Source organism: Harpia harpyja, chromosome 10 (assembly GCF_026419915.1).
Source record: "Harpia harpyja isolate bHarHar1 chromosome 10, bHarHar1 primary haplotype, whole genome shotgun sequence".
NCBI lineage: Eukaryota > Metazoa > Chordata > Aves > Accipitriformes > Accipitridae > Harpia > Harpia harpyja.
In genome coordinates, this window is record NC_068949.1 from 22819852 (window position 1) to 22842231 (window position 22380).

General features: G+C 44.2%; 1 protein-coding gene across 11 annotated transcripts in view; it reads left to right on the forward strand.

Moving 5' to 3' along the window:
- Positions 1–22380, forward strand: part of NDST2 (N-deacetylase and N-sulfotransferase 2) — a 140851-nt gene that overhangs the window by 105014 nt on the left and 13457 nt on the right. For all 11 annotated transcript variants that reach the window (XM_052799538.1, XM_052799537.1, XM_052799546.1 and 8 more), the window contains 5 exons: positions 8981–10379; positions 17736–17823; positions 18021–18175; positions 20273–20458; positions 20906–21034. In XM_052799538.1, the coding sequence (XP_052655498.1) occupies positions 9387–10379; positions 17736–17823; positions 18021–18175; positions 20273–20458; positions 20906–21034 (1551 nt within the window). In that variant the 5' untranslated portion in view covers positions 8981–9386. The remainder of the gene's footprint in view (positions 1–8980; positions 10380–17735; positions 17824–18020; positions 18176–20272; positions 20459–20905; positions 21035–22380) is intronic.

A 22380-nucleotide genomic window follows, 5' to 3' on the forward strand; every position in this document is an offset into this window, starting at 1 on the left:
ATAGTGTAAGCTGTGGTCTGGAAATAAGTGTGCATTGCCTGTGTTGCTCTGATTTAATAACAATTACAAACACAGATGGTTTGAGAGAAAATTAAATAATTCCACCCACATTAAGACAGGGAAGTCTAACAATAGCCACAACTCTTTAGCACTCTGTTTCTCTAGCAGACTCCATCCTGCTGTCACTTACGCATCCTTCATGCATTGAAAACTAACTAGTTTGTGAACCTGCTGCCGAGTCCATCAAAGCCATAAGGACCCTAGTAGGCTGGAGTTGGCCTCACCCACCATGCGTGGGGTCTCCATCCACCCTCCTCCTTCTCCGGCGCAGACAGCATCCTCAACAACAATACCTAAACAGGACAACTAGAGGTGGTCAGTGACAGCCACCAGGTTCAGCCTAGAGTCCAGCAATCACCAGATCAGTCCATAGTCATCAGGCAGGTCCAAAGTCAGGTAAGCAAGGCAGAGCATACTTGTAATTCAGGTCATGGCCTGAGCTCAGGTGCAGCTCACAGGTCAGTAGGTGGAGGCTGGTCAGGGCATTCAGAGGCTGTTGGCGTATGCAGGGCCCTGACAGTCTTCCTTACAGAGCCCCCCCTTGAGATCTATTTCTGCCATAATGCTTGTGAAAAAACAGATGACGATTTTCATTGCATGGGTGGCCTTGAAGGCTTAGGATTTTGCGTTTGTTCCTGTCTTGCAAAACCCAGGCTTCCAAACCTCTGTCTCAGCCAGCCTGTGTAATCTCCATAGACCTCAAGTCATGCCTTTTCCTCCCATTCTACTCTTCTTCCCTTTGCTTGTTTTTACTCATTTTGCCTTTGCTAGGCCAGATTTATAGCTTGCTTATATCACTTTTACCCCCTTTTTCAGAAGTTTCTGAATTTCTTGCAATAGCCAAGCAGCAAAAATGATAATATTTTGTTTTCTGAGTCCAGGAGACTTATTTATTTCGGTCGCACCAAGGTAATAGAGAACTGGATACTAGAAACTACAAAGGCTGGGAGATAAGCCATTAGCTTTACACTGGGTGGAGGTCTTGTGAATTGAAGACCTCAACTGAAGGCAGGTGGGAGGGAGCTGCTGTACACAGCTGGGGAACATGTTCTTTTACAAGCCCAGCAAACTCCGACCCTGTGAATCTTGGTGCAAATACATAAGAACAGGTAAGCACAAGAGCTCTCCTGAGGTTTTATGCTTTGGTAGAGCATACTTAGGCTTTCTTCTGGTGTCAGTTTGGTCAAACTTTCAGTGTAACAGTATCAAACCTGTTCCCTATTGTCCTATGTTCCTAGATAAAATAGATTGGAAAACAAGATTAGCTCCTATGTGTTACCAGACAGGAGGAGGCAATTGAATATAGAAAATCAGCTTCTTGCTAATTACGGTGAAATTTTTAAAGTATAGCTCAAAGAAGAATGCTTAGGCTGCTTCCATAGCAATTACAGATTAACTTTCATAATGTACATTTCTCTATTAAGACACTTCAACTCTGAATGACAATGAGTTGTCTTGGTTTTGCCACAGTTTGACTGTATTTCCCCACTTAAGTTACTTAGGAGAAGACGGCAGAGAAGACATTTTGCTTTCTGCAGCGGGATCATTTATCTGAATTGTGATAAGCAGGGTGCATGAGGGAGTGGAAATTAGATCCTTGTCCATATCTAATGCAGAAGGAACTGCATTTGTTTCCTGTTCTCACAGTTGAGTTGAAGATGTTATGCCATGATAGAGCATATGTGTTGATTACTGATGTAAGGAGGAGGCTGAAGTTGGTATGTTCCCACCATTTGGGGTGACTGAGGTACTCACTTCCCACCTGGGTGGGATTAGAGAGCACTTGGAGTGCCCTTGTGTGGCAGGCTGTAACTTGCATTAACTGGTTCTCAGTCTCACACTTCCAAGTGGCTGGCTGCAGAAAGGAGCTGGTGTCTCGATGTTATCAACTGGTTTGGGAGAAGGGTTAGGGTCAGAGCGTGCATAGACCTACATGTCAGGAAAGACACAAAACAGAAGGAAAGATAAGGCCAGAATGAAACTGTGCAGTTCTTGTGGTGGCCTGATACCTAGGTGTTAGAAGTTCAGTAGCAGATGAAATAAAGTAGTGGGTGTGACCCTTTGGTTATCTCTGAGTAAAGTGCCTCCTTACTCTCATATAAGCAGTTGCATTACAGAGACCTGTGCACCCCCAGAGGAGTTAATATCCCCTTAGCTGGTGGAAAACTCTGACTTCTGTGAGCACTTCACTGCCACAATACTTGTAGTCTTTCCTTTTCATTCCAGCAAAGGTGTGCAGCTGCCAAGGGATGTATTATTTTTATTAAGTAGGTCGCATCAGCAACTGTTGAAGGCTGAAATTTTGTTTGTTTGTTTTTTAAACAATTTTTCAGGTTCCTGATTTGCACATCTGATCTTTAGGGAGGCTGCAAAACAAGATGACTGTTTTTCCTTCCCAAATTTGTTCTGTGCTGAGACAGTGAAACATGTAGGGGCTCATGGTGCTGACATTTAACTTGAGGGAATACCTCAGTGTAAATGTTTGAAATTCCCTTGCTTTTGAAAATGAGTCAGGTCAGTTGTAATGACCCTAAGCAGTGAGTGTAGTACGATGGGAGAAGGCAGGGAGCTGAAAACCAGATTTCCTGGAAGCTCTTAGAAGGAGGACCTTTTCATTTTCAGAGGGAAGGATTGGTTTACATTGCTAGCAGGTAGTGTTGGGCCATGCCTCTGTCCTTGGCATGGGAAGGACTAAACCTGTTCTTTCTTTTTTTGTACTGTAAAGGAGTAAGAGAACAAAGATCTGCTGCAAACTAGGTTGTCGGTGGAAGGGATATATCATGTATCCCAACAGCAAGAACCTTGCAGGAATCAGGGGATCCCTGTGCAGGCCCCCATGGAGCTGGCCTGGCAGCATGAGCCAGCCTCTCCAAGATCTGTACCTTCATGGTGCCCTCAAACTTCATTGCACTGGCGCAAGGGTAAATTCAAGCCTGCAGTTGGGTTTCCACCAGGCTGGGCTGAGAGGAGTTCATGCAGATCTGCTTAGCATGGACTGCAGTTTGTTGCTCTTGCAGAAGGTGTGAAGTTACATACCTGTCTGGGGATGACAATAAAAAAATAAGAATAATTATTACTTCATCGCACAGGTCTTCTCCTCTTATACCAGACTGACACGTTTCAAGACTGCTGGCCAGCTGGCAGCTTTCCAGCTTACCACAGGTCTGTACCGAAAGAGGCCTATCCCTGTGTGGGGACTTGCTGAAGCAGAGCACAGCGCTGGCTGGAGGCTGCAAGCCTGTGTGTTGGAGCAGCGTGGGCATCGTTAGTGTTTCTTGCCTCTTTGATCTGAGTTTTGTATTCCTCGGGCAGTCTCTCACCACAGGATTTGACTGGCAGTGGGTGCTAGCTGAAACACAAGCCCAAAGCCCAAAAATGAGCTTGGTTGGCAATTACGTTACCATGTGGCTGTAATTTCCACAGTATTTTTTTTTATCCAGTATGTGGAATACAAGCAGCGTTCATCGTCCTGAGTTTCTACTAATTCTTCTGCCATGTGGCTTGCTGTGCTCTACTGACATTACTTGCGAGGTTCCCTACCTTTATGGGGGGGTGCAGGGGGCTGTACCTGGAGGCCTGGCATACAGGTACCACCACAGACAAGGGAGGGGCTGCGGTGTCTCGCAATCAAGCAGACTAACAAGAAATTTTATGTCATGATGACACCATTAGAGTGGAATGGGTTGGAAAATCAATCAGATTCCTTCTCTGATTACTGTGTAACTCAATTACTGCAGTCCCTCTGGGGCCCAAGGCAACAACCGTCTTGCAGGAAGTGCCAAAGACCTCTGAATTAGAGCTCTTGTGTACAAAGGCAAGATCCTGCCACTGTGCATTCCAGAAAGAGGGGTTATATTATGAATAATAAAAAGAGCTGGGGAAATGTACTCGTGACACTGGTTTTTAGGGTGGTAAGACCTTCTGTGGCTCAGCTAGGAAGGAGCTTCTGTGACAGAAGTTCTTGATAAAGGTGTCAAATAACACGAATTATCTTCCATGTGCCTTGGCATGAATGTACTACAAGCAGCCCCAAATACATATATTCTGGTCACTGGTTTTGGATAAGTGCTGGTTTTGATCACTTGTACTGATCCCCCACAATATTTTCTAAGCCTTGGAAGTATCTGGAGATCAGACATAAAACCACACAATTCTGATTGTTATCTTGCTTTCATATCACATCAGTTGCCATGTGGCTTAGCAGCTGATAATTCACAAAACGGTTTATGTTTCACATTAACACTGTATATCACTAGGAAACAGAACATCTAAGTTTTGTAAAGTGTTTGTCTTAATGCTGGTGATTTGTGAGATAACTGACCTTACAGCTGATGCTCTCTGATCTAGCAATGCTTTTCTGGCAGGACGGGAGCCTGCTGAGCCTGCATCCTTGCACCAGTGAAACACTCCATCCTTGCTGTATGTTCTGACTGCCGCCTCCTGCAATTCGCATTCAGGCAGTCCTGGCAGGAGTTTGGAATGGACCTTAATTTATCTATAAACTTGGGGGTTTTTGTGGTGTTAGATTCCAAGGAGTTTGATCTCAAAAGAGGACACAGGTATTTTCTTTTCATTTAAGAGGAAGCAATTTTCAGTGTGATTTTTTTTTTTTTTCTTTTCTTTCTCCAGCGTAGATCTTTCTGGGCTTTGTGTTTTGGGTATGGATGGTTTCTGACAGCTCTCTCACCTTCTCATTTAAATTTTCGTTGGTATATTTGTTTTGTTGCTTTTTTTTTTTCTTTTCATTTGAACCTAAACCAGCTGATGTGGTCCCCAAAGAGCTAAATGCATACCATGCCAGCTGGCATGCCCTCTGGCTGTGAAGCCTTGTTAAAGAGATCGGAGCTGACAGATTCTTGAGCAGCAATCTGATACAGGCCTTTTTTTTTAAATTTGTTTTTTTGAGCTCACCCATGTAACAAATGGGGGCTTGTTTGGGAGCTTTGCTAGAGGCTTGAATGGAGCCATTGTTACCAAAACACTGCTGTGATTCAGAAGTGCCCAGCAAAGGGGGTTCCTCTCCCTCTTGCCCCTCAGCTGGGCACTGCAGGTGTGGCAGCCTAGCTTAAACTCTGGTTTCATCATTATTCTACAGAATAATCCAGTTGTCTTGTGATTTTCATCTTTAAACCAATATCCGGGAAACTGAAGCTACAGCTTTTTGCAAAATAGAGACTCAGTTTAACAATAAAAATTAAATTGGAGAGGTGAGTGAGTGTAACCAGGGAAGAGAAGTCTTTTCCAGGTTGATATTTTGGGGATGAAGAGTTGTAAAAGTAGTACAGTGCTTTGCCAGGCTTTTGCATAGATAAGCATACTCTCGGTTTTTCTTACTGTTACCGTGTGTCGTGGTTTAAGCCCAGCCAGCAACCAGGCACCACACAGCTGCTCGCTCACTCTGCACCCCCTCACCCCCAGTGGGATGGGGAGGAGAACTGGGGAAAAAAGTAAAACTCATGGGTTGAAATAAGAACAATTTAATAACTAAAGTAAAATAAAATGTAATACTAACAATAACAATAATAATAATAATAGTAACGAAAAGGAATAAAAATAAATAAATAAATAAAACCCCAGGAAAAACTAAGATATGCAGAATGTGGTTACTCACCACCCGCTGACCGATGCCTGAACAGCGATCTGCCCCTCCCAGTTTACATACTGAGCATGACGTTCTATGGTATGGAATATCCTTTTGGCTAGTTCAGGTCAGCTGTCCTGGCTATGCTCCCTCCCAACTTCTTGTACACCTGCTTGCTGGCAGAGCATGGGAAACTGTGAAAAATCCTTAACTTAGGGTAAGGGCTACTTAGCAACAAATAAAACATCAGTGTGTTATCAACATTATTCTCACACTAAGTCCAAAACGCACTGTACCAGCTACTAAGAAGAAAATTAACTTTATCCCATCTGAAACCAGGACACCGTGGTGTTTAGATTATAAGTTCTACCCCAGAAACACTTGCTTGGATATTTCTGCAGGCAATGCATGGGCTCCTGAGCCTGTACGTCCCCTCTTCACATTATTTTCTGCAAAAGCAACTTCTTGTCTAATACATGTTAAGATAGTGAACCTTTGAATCCAAAATAGTCTAATTGTGAGCTATTTGGGAAGACACTGACTTGGAATTCTCAGTCTTCTCAGTGAAAATCAAGTGTGTAGGAATCTGAGTGGAGTGTTCTGCATGAATTTGTTGCACAGGAGTAGAAGGAAGACCACTTCTCATAGCAGCTGATATGCATGGAGCTCTGTATATATTGTGTCTTAACAGGGAATTCACCTCATAAAAAAGATAGAGCGTTTATTATATGTTTCTATCTAACTTCTGTCTGCCCTACTGACTTCTGCCTCCGCTGGCTCCTGCCTCTCTGCAGTTCAGTGCGACTTTGGAGCTCTAGTGCCAAGCAGGAGGGTGGTAACATTGGGCTTTCTTTGCAGAGTAAGTGGGAGGGGAAAGGCTCATTGTGGAGGTGTAAAGGTTATTTCCTGGTTGCTTTTGAAAGGTGGCACATGTTTTTGGGTACTATGCTGATACACTGGCAGTCCTGTTGTATCACTGGGACTGAACTTGACTTGAACTGGAATTACAAGCCATATCCTGCACTCAGTCCGGAGAGTCATGCATTCAAAACCAGTTGTCACATCAGTAACAAAACAAGAAAAAAACTGCGTGAATTCTGTTTTTTTACATCTTTCCATAGTAATTTCTCCCCTTCTCTCCCTTGTCATTTTTCCAATAAGAAATTAACAGCATGTAGAGACAAAACTGAAAGGTGATTGGTTGTCTGTGTTGAAGAAAACACAGCTTATTTTCAGACTGAGCTGGATTTCCAAAGCCAGCTCTGTCATTACAGAGGGCCATTTGGGAATGGAGACTCGATCCATTTGGAGTCTGGGGAACAGAGATTTTTTTTTTTTTTTTTTTTTTTTTTATCTTGATTCATCTGCTGCCTTGCAGTGTGACCTTCAATAACATTTGCTGCGTCTCAGTTTCTGCAGTGGAAAATTATTTCTGTAATATACTTTACATTTACAGTCTACAGCTATTCTGAAGACCTCATCGGGGCTGAGGTTTCATTGTGCACTACACAAGCCAGTCCCTGCTCTGCCGAGCTTATAGCATGGAAGTTATTTGAGATAATACTTAATGGTCATTATAAGGCTTGTGTAAAGAGCACTCTGACTCTTTTCCATCTGCTGTCACGAAGTTAGCAATATTATATCTCTCCATATAAAATCTGCTTGGGTTTTTTTGTCTGTGCTTCAAGCTGCACCAGCCGTTCGGAAAACAGCCTAGTGGGAGTCTTCAGAGTGGGACTTTGGGCCTCATCTGTGAACTGATATTTTCCCTGACTCAGAAGGATTTTTTTTCTGTTTAGTAATACACGTTACAAAATAAGCATCTGTCTTCCAAGTAGTTTCATTTCTGGTGGAGCTAGTTGTTAAAACCCTGACTTTACTATATAAAAACCTTATGTCTGTCTTAAACTCATGGACAAACTAGTCTTCTACTATTCTTTGTTTTATCAGAATGATAGTAACAAAAAGGCTCAAAAATGGGAGGAATGGAGAAAGGATGAACTGTTTTGGTAGTACTTCCTGTTATTGTTGCTCTTGTGCCTCCTGGTGTTGTAAGCTATGCCAGGTGGTTAGAGGGATTGTATGTGGTGGAACACATGTCTGCAGGAGTGTGGGTGTGTGAGTAAGAAAGGTTTTGAGAGAAAAAAAATGTTTAACTTTTACAGAGAGCTCATTTTGGGCATGACTGACTGGGTGAGGAAGATCTGGCATTCAGGGTGTCCTTGCACTGTGCTGGGAGGGGCAGCAGGTGCTTCCCCAAAATATGCCTGTATCCCAAGTAATGCGCACCTGGGGGCTATTGCTGTAGGTAAGTCACACTTCTGGTAAGGGAGAGAAAACTACACAGGGATTTTGTATTAGTTTTAAACCAAGGAGCAATTTAGTTACTTTCCCTAGTGTTTATATTTTAGATGGCTTGGTGTTTGTTGGCTTTGTTGAGCATTTTATCCTAGAAAAATAACAACATATGGTGAAATAGTCTGCTGTCATAAACACAAAGCGGGAGGTGAGAGAGCTTCCTAACAAGCTTTCACGTGTTTGAGACCAACCCAAATTTATGTCGTGCTGTTGGTGATTTAAAACTGGCTTCATGCTCTTCAGTGGCATATGAGGAAAGGTGAGGAAGGTTTCAGGAGATGTTTCCTCTCCAACTGCCACTGAATCAATTGGCAGCAATTATGTGCGCAGTGCATGGGCAGCCTGTGCGCCCTGGCTCCATGTTGCCTGAGGGACAATGCCTCCCCAGAGCTGTGTTTTGAAAGCCCTGGAAGAACATGAGTTCCCAGGACAAGTGGGGTGGCCTCGTAGAGAGGGGTGGGAACCATGGAAATGGGGAGCTGGTGGGAATTTGAGGCATCCTGCTGGGTTCGGGACAGCAGTATCCCAAGGGCCTAGGAAGTCACTGGCAAGGACTTGGACTCATCGTCATTAGTATGTGAACAAGACGAGACAAGAGAATGTGAGGGGTCTCTCCTCCTCTTGTTAATTTTGAAATATAGGCTAGAATAAAAGGGGTTCATGTTTTCTGTTCAGTGGCATAAAGAGGAGTGGGGGAAGGCCAGGTACACCAGCTCTGTTTGCTGTAGCGTGTGAGAATCTCACCCCAAGGCGAATGCTGAGTCCCTGTGCACTGTCAGGACCTTTCTTCCAAAGGCTGTATTGGTTGTTCTGCCAAGCTCACGCACAAATGGTGTGCGTCACTTCCCAGGGAACACGAATGCCTGCTGACAGGCGAGTGATGCTGCCCACCTAGCACCTGCTGATCCTGCCATTTCATCTCAAACCCATTAAATACCATGAATCCATACTGAGAATTGACTTTTTCTTTTTAAATTGCAGGATGCAAAGTGAAGGTGCCATCATGTGAATGTGAAACAGCTAAATGAGAAACAGGACACCTGGGAAGGCTGAGCTGAAACTGCTTGTGCACAGGATGACAGACTGATTTGCTGTTGGAGACGAGATTCAGGAAACCTCGCTCCTCCAAAAGACTTTCCTGAGTGAGAGGAGAGGAACAGGAGGAAGCACACAAAAGAGCGATGGGAATTGAGGGCCATGGTTACTTGAGATAAATGGCAGCTCCCTGGGAGTCTAGCCTTGTAGCTGTTTGCTTTAGCTTTGTCTCTCTCCGCAGCTGCTCTTTCTTTTTTGCGAGCTGCTGCTGGGTACTGCCACGGCGGCACTGGAGGTTTCAAGAGCAACGTGGGTGCAGAGTGTGAGGAGGGGGTGGGCAGCCCGCCTCACCATGATTCAGTTGTGGAAAGTAGTGCGGCATGTGCGACAGCTGGAGCTTCACAGATTGATCTTGCTGCTCATTGCCTTCAGCCTGATTTCCATGTGCATCCTGGCTTACTACGTCACTAACAGTCCCAAAATCAAGGAGCCACCACCCCTGCCCTTCAGTGACTGCAGCAACCAGCACCGCATCCTCATCCCACCACAAGCCAGCTGGAGGCTCACAAAATCTGTGGACACCTCACGCACAGATCCTGTGGTGCTAGTCTTTGTGGAAAGCATTTACTCCCAGCTGGGGCAGGAAATAGTGGCCATCCTGGAATCTAGCCGGTTTAAATACAGGACAGAGATTGCTCCTGGCAAAGGAGATATGCCGACCCTGACAGACAAAGATAGAGGACGCTATGCTCTTATTATCTATGAGAACATCCTTAAATATGTGAACCTAGATGCTTGGAACCGAGAGCTGCTGGACAAATACTCTGTAGAGTATGGAGTGGGGATTATAGGCTTTTTCAAAGCCAATGAGAACAGCCTGCTCAGTGCACAGCTCAAGGGTTTCCCCCTTTTCCTACATTCCAACTTGGGGCTGCGGGACTATCACATCAACCCTAGTGCTCCCCTGCTCTACGTCACACGGGCTAACGAGGTGGAGCAGGGTCCCCTGCCTGGTGATGACTGGACTGTGTTCCAGTCAAACCACAGCACCTACGAGCCGGTGCTGTTGGCCAGCACGAAGTCCTCAGAGTCCATTCCTCACCTGGCCACCCACAAAGCATTGCATGCCACAGTGGTGCAGGACCTGGGCCTGCATGATGGGATCCAGCGGGTTCTCTTCGGCAATAACCTCAATTTTTGGCTGCACAAACTCATTTTTGTGGATGCCATTGCCTACTTGACTGGCAAGCGCCTCTGTCTCACACTCGATCGCTATATCCTCGTTGACATTGATGATATATTTGTGGGAAAAGAGGGCACTCGCATGAAGGTGTCTGATGTAGAGGTAAATTCCCCAGAAAAACTACAGGCCCCAGACAAATATCTAGTGTGTGTGGTATGCCAGGAAAGTCAAGGTTGCATTTAATTTGAGTGAAAGAGTTGATTGCTGCAATTGTTCTCATCTTAAACAGAGAAGTAGCGTGCAAAGATGCTGAGGCACCGTACGTGATTCTCTCAACAGTTTTGCAGGTTTAAATGGAAAATTTTTCATTCTGGGACCTGTAGCTGGCTTCTCTGAATTTAAGAGGAGGATGTCTGTGGTGGTCTATCCTGTCTCCTCTTTAACATGGGAAACAAGCATATGCAGATTTCCTCTGTAGACCTATTTGTAGCTGTAAACTCTACCTTTCGAAAGGAAAAGGCAAGTTGTGTTAGAATAGAATAGAAAAACTGTATTTATTATGTTATTATTTATGATAGATATATATATAAACTGTGTATATTATATTGCAAAACTGTAAGACAGTCCATGTGGTGTAAACTGCTATAGTCTATGTTTTAGCCATCTAGCTTTTGAGGACATAACCAAATTGGGAAAAGAAAGGTTTTCTTTCACCCTTCGTTACACCCCCCTCATATCCACCACCAGCAACCCCCATTCCTGGGCAGGGAATATCCAAAAATTCACCAGGGAAACGCTCAGACCAACCCTTCATGAGAACCGTCTCTGTGGCCTCATGATTGGGAAAGAGAGATGCCATCTTTGTGGTTTGCTTTCCTTGGCAGTTCCTTGAGTAATAGTGACCTATTAGGAAAGGATATGGGAAAGGCACAGAGAGAGAGATTTCGTGGAGGAAAGGGAAGCGAGACAGGCAAAGGAGAAGACAAGTAGGAAGAAGGTAAAAAACTAAGCGCCCCTTTTAATTCTCTGTGTCCTTGAAAGTACATGGAAAAGTCTTCTCCTAAGTCTGCGATATGTGTACATATGCTGCCTCATGAAGCCAAGGACTTGCCTTTGTATCTTCCCAATCAGTTCTGGTTTGTAGCCATTGAGGCAGGTGCATTGCCTGTTTCTCCAGGTGTGCTGAGGCTGTTCCCAGAGGTATGAGGCCCCAGGCCTTTCACTCTGGATTACCATTTAGCACTTGCCCATGGATAGGTCCTGGGTGGAGTTCCCTGGGTACCAGCTATGATGATGACAGTGACAGCAGCTGCCTTAGCATGTTTCCAAAACAGCTTCAAAGTGAAGCATCCTTTAACCTTTCATCCAAGGGCACAGAACATTTGAGCCAAAGGTATAAAACAAAATACTGTTGTACATGTGTGTTCCCTTATCTGAACTGAACCTCATCTGTTACATGTTCCCAAGAGCACTCTTCCACCTCACTAGGAGTCTTACCATCTTTTCTACGTGTTTTATGCATCCATGCAAGACATAACTCAGTTCATCTCCATTTTTTTCAGGTCTTTGAGATTTTAAGTTCTGCTTCTGATCCCAGGTTTAGCTTGGGGAAAAGGAAACCTGTGCATTCTGTTTGGAGCTAGCTTTATCTTTTCAGGTCATTTGAAGCTGCATGCCTGAAGCAGCTCTAATTGCATGCCGTTGTTTATTTTACTTGCTTCATTCTTTAATAAATCTTCAGAGCCACCTTTGACCATAACTCTCTAAGCAATCAGCTATAGAAAAAGTGTTTCTAAGCAGACAGGTATAGAAAAATGGAACAGTTGTATATAATACTTATTTTCTTTATTTCACTGCAGTGTCTCTATGTTTTGAGGTGCTGAAATGCTCTGTAAGATTTTTTTTGAAGGATCACAATCTTATCTTGGTCCTAAGCAGGCTCTGCACCCTCTAGTCCAAACTGGCAGAGATTCTCACCTCTGTAGTGTTTGTGCAGGTTACAGACCCCTGTGAGAAAAACAAGAGATGGGTGGCCAAAGCTCTTGGAAACAAAGGCTGCTCTAGTGATGTTAAAAGCAAACCCAGACAAGATAATTCCAAAAGATGCTGTGTTTGGGTTTTAACAGGGTGAAATGGAGGAATAATCTGTGATCAGTAAGCAGAGAATCTCAGGCAAAGCAGATAAAACCCAGATTTATCCATTTAAAAGAAGCTCTCTGATTGCAGAGCCACGAGAGTTTAATGAATTTTTATTTTTTAAAAGCAAGAAATAACTACATGGATTTGTTGATAGCTTCTCGCTATGGGGAGAGAAGGGGATATAATAGTGACAGAACAGCTGGCATTTTCTTTGGCCTTTTATATCAAAGCTGTGTTTCAGGGCTGTTATCTCAACACACAGCTCCTTATCTTAAAGCTTAGATTACAGTGGTCAGGGTGGCGGTTTGAAGATTGGATGTTGTGTGAAGGTATAAAATTGACTCTGCTGTCCCAGGTGAGCCTGTTTGCCATATGCAGGTCCATGTTCAGAGAGCTTCCCAGACAAAATGACTATTAAAAGAAAGTGCTGAATATAATTTGATCAAATGCATGCCCATGGTAGATGTCCTATGTGAGAGGAGGAATGTGATGCTTAAAGGAGAGCTGAATAGCTTTCTTCTTTAACAAGGAAAAAAGGAATTGTGCTTGCTTTTACTTCAAAGACGATAACCCTTGAGTGTCTGTTTCTGCTGAAGGGCTGCAGCAGGAGCTTGCAGTCCTCAATTGAAGTGAAACAGTTGGAATTTGCACAGGGAAAATGTTTTTCCCAACATTTTTCCCTTGTAAAGTTTACCAGAGATTTGAGCTGCACATAATTAACAAAAAAAAAATCTCAGAGAATCCCTTCTCTTGTCAATTATTCCACATTTAGCTGCTTCTAAAATCAGTCCTCGGAATTTACCAAACCTCCGTGGAACTGGCCAACACAGATGAGCCATTTCTAATGCTAAAGGATCTGGCTTTTATGATCCTTCCTGGTTGTCTTTAGGTATGAGGAAAGAAGATCAAGTAGATGAGTTTTTGCAACTTTTGCTGGTAATCTCTACAAGGGCATAAATAGTGAGCAATCATTGCTAGCAAGTCTAAGGGCAAGCTAAGTGAAAATCAAGGACAGTCATTTCATTTTGGGTTATGAATGGTGAGGGTGGAAGAGGAAGAATCTAGTGAAGGTGGCTGTCAGCCAGCTCTTGCCTTTCTAAATTGTAGAGGTTGATCTTACCTGAAATGAAAATTCTCAGCAGTTTCGAACTCCCTGATTCTAACATTGTAGGGGAGTTAGAAGTACCAGTATCATGAATGCTTTCTCTTTTGACAGCACTGTTTTGAGCTATGCCAATGCTACTGCTGGACAGTGAGAAAACTGCAGAAAATCCTCTTGAGAATGTGCTGCCCAGTGTCCACAGGGGCAGTTCCTATGAAGAAGATGTTTCTGCAACACGTTCCTAGTATGCTTTGCATGAGCATTTGAGAAGAGGCTGTCAAAGCACTCTGCTTTCTTCCTCCATTTTTTATCATCTGTTTCTCTTCATTTGTCCATGTACTGTTTTCCTAGACTCATGGTAATCCTCTTTTCCCAGCATCTGACTCTCCACCTTATTTCCCCCTTTTCTTTTGCCTCTTTTTAGAGGGACTTGAGATAGGGGAGGTAATATTTAGGGTTTGTATGAAACAGCTAAAATCTCTGCAAACACTTTTGGAAGTTAAAAATTTTATAGCTAAAAAAGCAGAGTTGCATGAAGGTTTAGCCCCATGTTATTGCAATGCTAAGGACACAGTGCCATCTTAGAAGAGGATTAGGTCCTAAAGAAGCAGCCTAAAAGAGGGTACAGTGAGGATGCTCTGGCTTCCCCTGATTTCTTCCTTGCTCCTAGAATTTTAACCCTATTGAGAGAGTTTTTGTCTTTCACTGGATGGCATCAAGAGCTTGTAATGACTGTTGAGTAAATCTTTGCAGATCCGTCAGTGAGATTATATAGATTTTTTAAATGGGTTGCAACAAAAGGCACAATTTTAAAGTGATAGGCATCAAACATCAGACTGAAGCTTAGACCTTTTTTGCATTGTGTCCAGAAATGTGCATTGGAATGTAGGTGTCTGTCATTTGGGCCTGCAGCACGGCCACCCCAATTAAGTACTAAAGGCCTCCACAAACACAGGTACTGAGTTGCAGAGGATGTTCGCTGATAGCCTGTGATAAGCATGAAGTAGGTCTGGCCTTCATGTGGCTTGTGAGTTCTGGTGGCCAGTGGTGGGAAGCTCTTGGCGACCCCATGTATTCCTTCCTGGGGTGAGCCTTGCTGAGCTTCTAGAAGGGAGCTTAGCTGGGGAAGGGGCCTTTGTGGCTAGCTAGTGGGCTTGGCTGAATCTTGGAAGGATTTTTGGAATGGAAGATAGTTAGAAAATATAAAACAGAAATACTTGGAAGGATTGGCTTTTTAGAGATGGGGGATAACTAAAATGCTAGTCCTCTGTCCTGTGTCACGTGAGCAACTAAATTTCTTAAATACGCACGTGAAGATTTGTTTGCATCTGGCTAGCTCTTTTATATCTTAACGGATAGCCTACTCCACATTTCTTGATTGCCTTTTGTTTAAGAATCTCAGAGCACATTATGGATATAAATGAAATGCCACTTGAGTCATCTGTAAGATATTATTAGTACTATCATACTCATCCTACTTTATAAGAGAGAAACGGAGTGCAGAGGTGTCAGAGCAGAGAGAAGTGCCATCTTCCCGGCCCATTCCCACATCTGTATTGTTTTACCGTACTACAGCTCACAGACCTCTTTGAACCAGTGTGCTAGGGAACAGCGAATGCATAATTTGTTGAAACAAATTTCCAGATTTTACCTGGCACCTTAGTCTCTTTTGTCCCATGCAGGGGAAAGACATTTCTTCAAACTTACTCTGTGCCACCTTATAGATGTGGCTGTGAAGAGGACCCAGCATCAGCAGAGGGATGGCACATGATTAGCAGTCGACCCACCAGGAAAGCAGGACTCCATAGGGCTCCATAGTCTCAGAATTTCTGGGGCCCCCACGGTTCCTCCCTGGTCCCTCCCTGGACACAAAGGATTGCTCTCTGCTGGAGCAGGGCTTTTTGGGATTTATCATCAGACAGATGTGTCGTCATGGTAACCCCGGCCAGGCTTTAAATCTGCCTCTGTGCAGAGGAATGCTAAGCCTCTTAACCGCTGTCTTTCCTCCCTCCACCTTCCTACCTGAGCTTGAAGAGCTTGAAGAACTGGATGTGCCTTTCAGGGCAGCAGAGAGAAGTGATGAGGCTTGGGACAGCTCTGGAGACAAGAAAAGAAAGTGGCACTTTCCTGTCTAAGATACTGGGTGATGTGTTCAAGGTGCTGGTCTGAAATTTGATGCAGTATTGTCATCCAGCTGGGTAGACAGGTGTTTTGTGGAGAGATGCACAGCTCTTAGTCAGTGCTCCCGGTGTATGGGATGAGTCCCTGTGTCTTACGGGGTTACGTGAGGGGAACTTGACCTCCCATTGCCTGTTCTGGATCTTGTGCAGCAAAGGAGGCTTTAGCCATCCGTGCTGCTGGCATGTCACCTTTTAAAAGCACTGCCTACTTTTTTGATAGGTCCTGGAGATGTCATGTGCCATACATTTATCAAAATACTGCTCTTGGGTGGAGACTGGGGTAAGGATGTGGTAGGCATGTGGCCATGGAGGAGCTGGGATCTTTGAAATTTGTCCCAGGCTGCGCTCGATGTCAATGCTGTGTGGATGTGGGGAGGAGGAACGGGCAATTAAGTGCATCTCTAGGGAAAAGTCTGAAGGCTTGGTTCCCTCAGAGAGAGCATTGAGAGTGTCTGCAGCACTGCAGAAATAATTTGTCTGGTCTTCCTACCTTGCCGTGTGTGAGAGGTCAAGGGCTGCCTGCCTTGGGAATAAAACCACTCAACTTATTTGCTCCAAGATACGTTTGCAGTGGATGGGTGATTGAAGTAAATTACAGAAGTCATAATTTTTAAATTAACGTGATGATCAGTGTTTGGTTAATGCTGTTTTGAAATATTAGTGATAGCAGTGATTTGTCAGGATATCCTTAAGTGGTAGGTGTCAAGGCTGGTCCCTCCACTGAATGAGAGTCTGCAGTTTTGAATGCACTTTCACCACCTAGGGAGCAGTGTGCCTAGACAATGCCTATAGAGTGTGACCCATGTGAAGGCAGCGTTGTGGTGCTCTTTTGTGCTCCTTGGGGCTGGGGAAGGGCAGCTGATGCAGAAAGATCTGCCCATCTCCCCTGCACAGTTTGAAAAGTTGGTATACTTTTCCCAGTATTATGTGCCAGGTTGCTTGTGTATTTGCATCTAGCCCAGATCTGCTGTTGAGAGGTCATCACCTTGACCTTGGTGCAGCCACTGATCCATTGCTTTCTTAGAAAAGCTATTAAAATCTAAATAACTGCCTGAGCAAGGACCATCTCTGTCACCTGCCAACAGTCCTCCTGCCAGGTTCCTATTTGACTGAGAACTTGTCCCATGGGGAGCTGCAGCAGTGACACTTTCCCCAAAGCACGCAGGTAGCAGCAGAGCATGCATCTCGGGGCTTCTCTCTTTTTATTGTTTTCCAGCAGAAGACATTTGACTGGAATTAGTTTGTGTCTTACTTGTCTGTGACATACTGAGCCTCTGGGTTTTTTTTTCCTGTCAAGGCTGTCTACTGTCTTACTCTGTACAGCGGTGGACCTTGGGGTTTGTGGCACAAGGCTCCTTCCCTTTGGCTATAGCAATTACTTTGGACATTTAAAGCAGGCAAATGTGAGCAAGAGAGTAGGAGATGTGATGACTGTGAATATCAGCTCCCCCAAGTTTTCTTTGCAGAAGCCAGGAAACTTTTCCTGCCATAAAAGGAAGGATTTTGGCACTTTCAAGGGACACAAAGCAAGGGATACCTCCCTGCTGTGGCAGGACTCCTTGCATGGGTAGTTCTGTGAATCCACCTTTCCTCTCTAAATAAAAGCCCCCTCCCTTTGGATCACTTAGTTACTGATCATGATATTGTTGACTTATCTTCCTTTGACTGTGCACCATATGCTGCCCTGTCCTCCTTTTCATTAACACATAGGCTTAGAGAAAGGGCAGAGGTTCCATAGCAAAGTCCCAGCCAACATGGGAGAGGAAGGGAGATTGAACCTGGAAAGAGTAAGGGATGTGTTGCTTGGAAGTGAGATTTATTTTCCTTTTGCCTTAGCACAGACATTCTGGGTCCTTCACATTGGAGAGCATCATCTGACTGTGGTTTTAAAGTGGCATCATTTAGTACAGTGGAACTACTTCAAGTAAAGACTCTGTATGTGGAGCACCTGGTTACTGTGCTTCATTCCACAGGCAACAATGCCTTAGCCCCGTCCCCTGTGATACCTCTTCAGGCTGAACTGGGCACCAGTAGAGCACAGAGAAACGTTACAGAGCAACTGAATATGAACATTTCTTTTTCCTTTCATTCAAACAGGCTTTACTGAGCACCCAGAATAAACTGAGAACTTTAGTCCCAAATTTCACCTTCAACCTGGGCTTCTCAGGGAAATTCTACCACACAGGTAAGCCCCTGGCACTCCTTTGTCCCAGCGCCTGCGTACAGCCCCCACGGGTGTGTGTGCGCGCGCGTGTGTAACGCATTAGAGAGAGCATGATTCTCTGTTGGAATGACTCAGCATTTCAGGGGATTAGCCACTGCTTTGAAACAGAGCCCCTCTTCTGCCTTTTGTTTTTGCACTTCCTTTTCTGCTCTCTGTAGGTACAGATGAGGAAGATGAAGGGGATGACATGCTGCTCAAACACAGGAAGGAGTTCTGGTGGTTCCCTCACATGTGGAGTCACATGCAGCCTCATCTTTTCCACAATGTCACCGTGCTGGCTGAGCAGATGAAGCTCAACAAACAGTTTGCAGTGGTGAGGGACATCACAGTTTATTTACTTTACAGTATTAATCCTTAAACATTTTTCTCCTGGAATAGCTGTTTGGACCCCACTGAACTCAAATACTAGTCTAGAAACTCAGCTGCATTTAAGAAAAGCAATTCTGGAAGTTTAAATTGGAGCATGGCTCCTGCTGTCTCCAGGCAAGAAACACCATTCGCATGCCTGCTTGTGCAGTGGGAAGTGTTTCCTGGCACCTGCATGGCCCCAGGCAGCTCCCCTACATTCCAGGGTGCAAATCCCAAGGCTCTTGTTTGCTGAGGTGTGAACTTGTAGCATTACCATCCAAATCCAATTAATTTACAAACTCTGGCAGTGAGAAAGCATTTCCTTTTCCATCCTTATTCACTGTGGTTTTGTAAGGAAGTCACCTGGTCGGTAGTATGAAATGCTCTGTGTGCTAACAGCCCTACTTCTGGCCTCCCCAGACAATGCTGAAGGAAGTTATTTATCTAGGAAGTTTAGGGGAAATTCCCTGGGTTTTGGCAGAGGAGGGGGAAGCCTTGAACATCCTGCATTGCTGGAACAATGTCTGTTTGATGTTTACAGCCCAGAGTTGAATATAGTATACATGTTTCACTGAAAAGAAATGTCCTCTTCATCTCTAGTTTGGTTCTTTTGATGGTAATCCCCTTGGGAATAACAGGCTGCTGTCTTGTGTTCCCATGACACACACAGATTAGGAATGATCTTGAATTCAGAGCACAGTTGCAGCATTATAGGAACAATTTAGGCTCCTTCTTTTACTGGTTAAATAACAGTGCAGTCTTCTGCAAAGAGAGAGAAAGCACAGAATGCAATTACACATATTTAATGTAAAACAGGCTAGCAGTGGGAAGGAGAAGGTTGCTGCTTCATTTAGGGGCTCTGGTTTTATTGTACACAACCAGGGCAGAGCTGTCATCATTCATATTGTTACCAGAACCACACAGTGGAATTAAAACCCATGAAATTCAGGTATTTCCTGTCATTTTAGTATAGCTCCAGGCCCCATATCGTTACCCTCAACAGTCTCTTGCTTCATGTCTGCTTTTCTTTGAATTGCTAGAGACAAGACAGAGCCTAGTCGTCATCTTCCTTTCCTTCTATATCAGTTAAGGAAATTTTGTTTTCCTCCTCTAGTGGTTCAGGTCTAGGCATTGTGGGAGTGAGATGTGTCATTTAACAGCATTGATTAGTTTGTAGTAACCAAGGAACCTGACCTGATGCTTGTGAATTAATCTGATTTATCCCACCTGCAAGCTACAAGACCCTTCTTACAGCAGCTGTTACCAGTGCTAGATGTCCTTGTTGATAATCACCCTTATATCTCTGTAGTTGCGTAAAACTAGAAGTAAAAGCAGTATTTTAGGTTTCGCAATCCAGAGAGTTTTCATGTTACTCTGTCACTGTCCTGGTTTTGGCTGGGTTAGAGTTAATTTTCTTCCTAGTAGCTAGTCCAGTGCTGTGTTTTGGATTTAGTATGAGAATAATGTTGATAACACTGATGTTTTAGTCTGCTAAGTAGCGCTTATCCTAGGTCAAGGGCTTTTCAGTTTCCTATCCTCTGCCAGCAAGGAGGTGCACAAGAAGCTGGGAGGGAGCACAGCCAGGACAGCTGACGTGAACTAGCCAAAGGGATATTCCATGCCATAGGATGTCATGCTCAGTATATAAACTGGGGGGTGTTGGTGGCGGGGGCGGGCAGGGATCGCTGCTCAGGGACTGGCTGGGCATTGGTCAGCAGGTGGTGAGGAATTGCATTGTGCATCACTTGTCTTGGATTTTATTTCTCTCTCTTTTTGTCATCTTGCTTTTCATTACAATTTCTTTTTTTATTTTATTTCAATTATTAAACTGTTCTTATTTCAACCCATGGGTTTTACTTTTTTTTTTTTTTTTCCAATTCTCCTCCCCATCCCACTGGGGCTGGGGGGAGGAGTGAGTGAGTGGCTGCATGGTGCTTAGTTGCCAGTTGGGGTTAATCCACAACAGTCACCTTGCTCCAACTTGGAGTCCATTGCTAAATATGATCCTTATTAAGGATATTAGTTAAATATTGAATGATCAAGCTGCATATTCTGCTTCCAGGAGCATGGGATTCCCACAGACTTGGGCTATGCCGTAGCCCCCCATCATTCTGGGGTTTATCCTGTCCACACACAACTCTATGAGGCGTGGAAATCCGTTTGGAGCATCCAAGTAACAAGCACAGAGGAATACCCACACCTACGGCCTGCCCGGTACCGGCGTGGATTCATCCATAATGGAATCATGGTGAGCACAGCTGGGCAAGCAGAGCCCACTTTCCTGCCCAAGGGACAGTCTCCTAGTGACCTGCATCAGAGACATTAATCTTGATATCACCAGTGTTTCCAAAATCATTAAGTCAAGCAAAGAGAAGAAACTTGGCTAGAGCCAGTTTCTGTGTTTCTCAGTACAGTTCAGAGGTCAGTACCGAACAGAGAGCAAAACCAAGCACAACAAGACTAAACTGAGATCCCACTGACTTGTTTGCACTGTGATGAATAAATGGTTGTGAGGAATACCAAAAGAGTCCTCTGAACCTATGTCACTTATGTCCCTTACTCTTTATATTGTTCCTATGTTGCTTATGTCCCTTACTCTTTATATTGTTCCACAGAGCGCTGCTTTGACACATTCATGTGTAGATTCTGCTGTATCTGCCTCTTACCTAACCTTGCTTTTCTCTGATATTGCCAGGTTCTGCCTCGACAGACCTGTGGTCTTTTTACTCACACTATCTTCTATAATGAATATCCGGGTGGCTCAAAGGAGTTGGACAAGAGCATTCGTGGTGGTGAACTCTTCCTGACAGTGCTCCTGAACCCTGTAAGCTTATCTGAAAGGGGAATCAGTGCGCGGGTGTCTCAGTTTATGTGCCTGATTTGGGAAAGGACTAGATCTTATGGGAGATTCAGTGTAACTACCCATCATAGTGTGGCTATCTCCAGAGTGATGCTAAGGAGATGCGAAAAAGAGGGCCAAGGAAGTACTTGCTAGTTAATGCAGCTTTGCTTTACACACTGCCAAGAAAGCATCAGTATTGAGTGTTGACAAGTGCAACGCTCTGCAGATAGAAACTAGCCAGGGTGACATGCTGAGCATGGCCCAATGTAAAGTGGGTGTTACTTAGGCTGCGGCATCTTCATGAATCAGAAGTGAGATGTGCCTTGGCTCCTTCTGTTCCATGCACATCTGCTGCTTCTTCCCTGGCTCACTGATGAGTTTTGTTCGGAATAATTGCTTTCTCTGGGCTTTTGTTATAAAGTGTCCTTCCCTTTCTTTCCATATGTATACATTGAAACATTTTCTGCATGCTTTTTTTGTGATGAAGCTGTGACCCTAAGGCATTTTTGGGAGATCTGGGTCTAACACAGGTGTTTCTTTTTCCCTTTTCAATGCTTGACAGTTCCATCAAGCCACCAAGCTAATATAGTACCTTCAACACCCTGCAGTCCCTTCCCAGTTCTTAGCCATGGATGGCAAATCACATGAGTTTCTCACTTAGTTTCTCACTTAGAAAATCCTGAATGGGTAGAATTAGGAAATGAAGCTTTGTAGCCCTCTCCAACCACAGATCATGCTCCCTCAAATTCCTGCTTGTTGGCTGCAGCAGGAAGACATGCTGCTCTTTTTGATTGTACAGTAACTTTCTCGGTTCCCCACCTGAATTTGTTTCTTACTAAAGCTGATTTGGCACCTATTGTCCTTCCTTTCTCTGAATGGATGTTGCCCTGCCAGGTTTAGATAGTGATTTTAAAATGTCTACCTCTATAGCCACTCCTGGATGTAATGATGTTTAATCTCTTCTTTTCTCATGGCTTCCAAATTTCTACCTTCTTACTTCTTCTTTATACATCTTTTCCACTAGTGCCTTAGTATGGGCAAGAAGCCATGCAAGCAGATCTGAAAGTAGGTTGTTTCTTACTAGCTTCCTAGGTGGGAACCCTTGAGTACTGGTCCCAGTTATTGAGTACTTGTTACATGACAAATCCCACAAACATCAGTGGCTCTGCTCACTGTGATGTTTTCTTTCATTCCCTACTTCTTTTGCGTCTTGATCACAGGGTTGAATACTCAGCTTTAACCACTTTTGGTTGAGGCTGTAGAGGCTCAGTGAATCAGAAAATCAAGTTTTTTCCCTCAATGAGCTTAATTTTTTCTTGTCTCTTGCT